The sequence below is a fragment of the Selaginella moellendorffii genome, unplaced genomic scaffold (assembly GCF_000143415.4).
Source record: "Selaginella moellendorffii unplaced genomic scaffold, v1.0 SELMOscaffold_37, whole genome shotgun sequence".
NCBI lineage: Eukaryota > Viridiplantae > Streptophyta > Lycopodiopsida > Selaginellales > Selaginellaceae > Selaginella > Selaginella moellendorffii.
The window spans coordinates 1529596-1533180 of NW_003314298.1; the positions used below are offsets into that span (position 1 = coordinate 1529596).

The following is a 3585-nucleotide window of genomic DNA, read 5'->3' on the forward strand; positions in this document are numbered from 1 at the left end:
ACAAAGATAATCGATCGATTCGTGAGAGACGAGCGAGTTCGATGACTGCAAAGGAAGAGTGTTTGGCTCGTTTTATACTCGACGAGTGGCTGCTCATAGAAGCTGACTTTTGCAAACCAAAATGGCGGCCGCTCGCTCGCGTCAGAGCTGCTTTTTTCAACCACAGAGCAGCGTTTTTCGATTGAAATCTTCCACAGGTAAGCTTTTGTACGACACACTTCGTATAGCACTTTGTCCGACTCGTAGCTCTACACGTGTCTCTGTACAAGATCATATCAAAAACTCTTGTACGATCGTACAGCTAAAGAACCTTGTCCGACTCGTAGCTTTACGCGTCTCTCTCCAAAACCCATATTTTTCACGAGAGAAAAACTGGAAAACTTTGCGAGTGTTTATGTTCCCGAGCGTACTCTCTCCATCTTTGCAGCTGCCATGGGCCTTTCTTTTCTTCTAATGCGTGTTTTTCGCTGTTAGTCAAGCCAGTTTATTTTGACAAAGTTCTCTACGTTGGGATTGGAAAATCCAAGTTTGACCAGGAGGAGTGAATCTTTAACCCCTTTCTTATCCCCAAGAAAAGCATATTATCAGTGTAAAAATAGGCCGGGCAAACCCTCGAGGGAAAATGGGGAGGAAGCCGACGGACTTGGTGTACATCAGGGAAGAAACCAAGCGGAGGAACACTTTCAGGAAGAGGTGGGAGGGCGCGAGAAAGAAAGCGGAGGAGCTCCACATACTCACGCGAGCTCGGGTGAGACTCATGGCGAGGTTTGAGGGTGTCTTGTATGTGTATAACAGTAGTGCGGAATCCGATGTAAACAATGGGGTGGCGGACAATGATCATCAACAAACGCAAGATGATGTGAATACGAGCAGCGTGGACGACAATGGAGAGGAAGAAGATTGTGGCAGTGAGAATGAAAATGTGTATGAGAACGACGAGAATGAGAATGGTGACGAAGATGATGAAGAGGAGAGCGACGGCGATGGTGATGGCGATGGTGATTGGGATGGTAATGGTGAGGCCACTTTCAAGCCCTACCAACTCAACTTCAGTGACTTTTCCAGCGATTTGAGCTTTGCGAGCAGGGATGCGGTGGTTCCACAGGATTTGGAGTGGTGTTTTGAGAGGAAAACTCTGGAGCAGCAGCAGCAGACGACTGCTGTGACCAAAGTGAACTACTCGGAGTTGCTTACTGAGGACGAAGTCAACGGCTTCCTCAACTTCTGACCGAGAGAAGTTTCTGTACATACAAGTATTGTTAGGGCTTCCTTGTCATCAAATGTAAATAAATCACTAACCTTGGAGGTTCCAATACTTGAACGCTGCCACGTCAGCGTGCCTCCTCCAAGGCACTGATTCAAAGTTTAGGGCACAGGATTAGAAGGCAATGGACAGCGACGAGAGCGACGAGGACGATGGGTGGAGCGCCAGCGTACGAATCATCACGCCACTGGACATGGACGCCACCGTCACGTTTAGCGACGTCGACGACGGGCCGAGCCACTGCTGCCACCACCACCACCACGATTGCCACAGAGAGATCGCTTCCAGCCGCGACGCGATCGATCTGATCGGCCCGCCGGATCCCGACCCCGAGTATCGCGACGATCACGACGACAATGTGTGCCCAGATTGTAAGGACAGCCACATCCTGGAGTGGAGTGGCGGCCCATCGCTGCCAAGAACATACCGCGAGGTTTGCCCCGCAGGCCAGTGCGATCAGTCATCCATCTCTTTGATCGACTCCTCTCTCCCTCGCCCCTACAATCCCCCAGTCTCCAATCCCCACTCGAGCACTGCCTCCAATACCTCCGCCGAGGATCAAGAGGTCGATCGAATCACCATCCGCGCCAGCGAGAGAGACATCGATCACATCACAATCCGGGCGAGGAGCCGATCCCCCGAGCGCGTCACGGTGAGCGTCACGGATCACCACTGCTGCCCGGAGCACCCGTGCTCTTCCTCCCAATCGCGCGATCGATCGTCCTCACCCAGCGGCGCGGTGGATCGCATCCGGATCCTGGTGGACAGCGAGGTGGACCACAAGATGGGGCAGCTGCGCAGCGAGATTGGCGCGCTGGACGACCGACTGGGAGATCGCATCGAGCGCGCCATCGACTCGGTGGTGGCCAGCAAGCTCATGGACATCACGGATTGCACATCGGAGAGAGTGCTCCGCCGGATCAACTGTATGATCGATTGCAAGATGAAAGAAGCGATGGAGATGGCCGACTGCGCCGTGAATTCACGGCTCCGGGATGCGCTGGAGGCGGTGATGAAGGATCTACAGCGTTGCAAGAATAGATTAAACTCGTAGCCAGGAAGAAGGATAAATTCGAAGAGCCCTAGATTCCATTTGCCCTAAAAACTGAGTGGGCTACGTGGCAGACGCTTGTTGCTTACAAGTGGCAAGCTTGCCACGTGGCATACTCGTGAGCATGCAGCGCGACATGTGTCACTCTATGCGTTTTCAAGAGCTCCAGCGCATTAGGGCTCTTCAGCTTCTCTCTCCCTAATCTTCTCCCGCAAATCTCCTTCCTTCAAGCTCGCGCGATCTCTCTCTTTGCTAGATCATACAGCGATGGAGTCAGCCGAGGGCCTGAGCAAGAGATCGCTGGACAAGCCCAGCGATCCTGCGCCGGAGGAGGACAAATACCACGGCAAGAGCCCCCAGCGGCAGCAGCAGCGCGGCGGCGTTCGATCGCTCGCAATCGCAGTGGCAGCGCCATTCCTCCTGGGCGCCGCGATTGGATTCCTCTTCGGCCCGGACAAATGGTACGCAAATCTCCAGAAGCCCTCTTGGAATCCACCGGGGTGGCTGTTTGGGACCGTTTGGAGCGCCATCTATCCCCTCATGGGGCTGGCTTCGTGGCTTGTCTGGGCCAACGGGGGCTGGCACAAGCAGTCCTACCCTCTCACTCTCTACGTGGTCCAGTTGGGGCTCAACCTCTTGTGGAGTGCGGCCTTCTTTGGGCTCCATAATCCCCTGTTGGCGCTGGCGGATATAGTGGTGCTGGTGGTGGTGGTGCTTGCGTGCATTGCCGCTTTTAAGCCCGTCAACCACGTCGCTGCCAATCTCATGCAGGTGTATTTGGCGTGGATCTTGTTTGCGCTTGCTCTGAATGCGAGCATCTGGTACATGAATATGGGTGTCGGTGGTGCTGGTGTTGATCCTGATCAAGCACAAGTTGCAACTGGTGCTACAAACCAAGAGTAAGGATTTGTAATATGATAGTGTACACGTTATTGTCACGTAAACGTTTGTGTTATATATTATATATTCACTTGTCAACTTGTTCTCTTATCTTGTAGTTATCTAAATCTTGTAAACCATATTCGAGCCAGCATTGTTGATGAGAATCTAGACAAACCAATTGAGAGTAAAGATTTGTAGTATAGTGTACACGTTATTGTCACGTAAACGATTATATATTTCTTTCCAGGAAAACAAAATACCTTGACCAAACCTGGAAAACAGCCTTTGTTAGATCAGTCCGCCACCTTGGTGCCACCAGCACCAGCCTTGCAGCTATGATCTGCAAACCAATCACGGGGAGAATGAAATTAATGTCCACTCGCGAGGA

At 52.2% G+C, this 3585-nt stretch overlaps 1 protein-coding gene across 1 annotated transcript; it reads left to right on the forward strand.

The window, feature by feature from the left end:
* Positions 1-2486: 2486 nt before the first annotated feature.
* Positions 2487-3316, forward strand: LOC9653588 (translocator protein). The gene has a single exon (XM_002978419.2). The coding sequence runs from the start codon at positions 2583-2585 to the stop codon at positions 3216-3218; it is 636 nt and encodes a 211-aa protein (XP_002978465.2). The 5' UTR covers positions 2487-2582; the 3' UTR covers positions 3219-3316.
* Positions 3317-3585: the final 269 nt, after the last annotated feature.

What these genes read in the sequence shown, in the direction of transcription:
- LOC9653588 (XM_002978419.2), top strand. Translation starts at nt 2,583, where the DNA reads ATGGAGTCAGCCGAGGGCCTGAGCAAGAGATCGCTGGACAAGCCCAGC.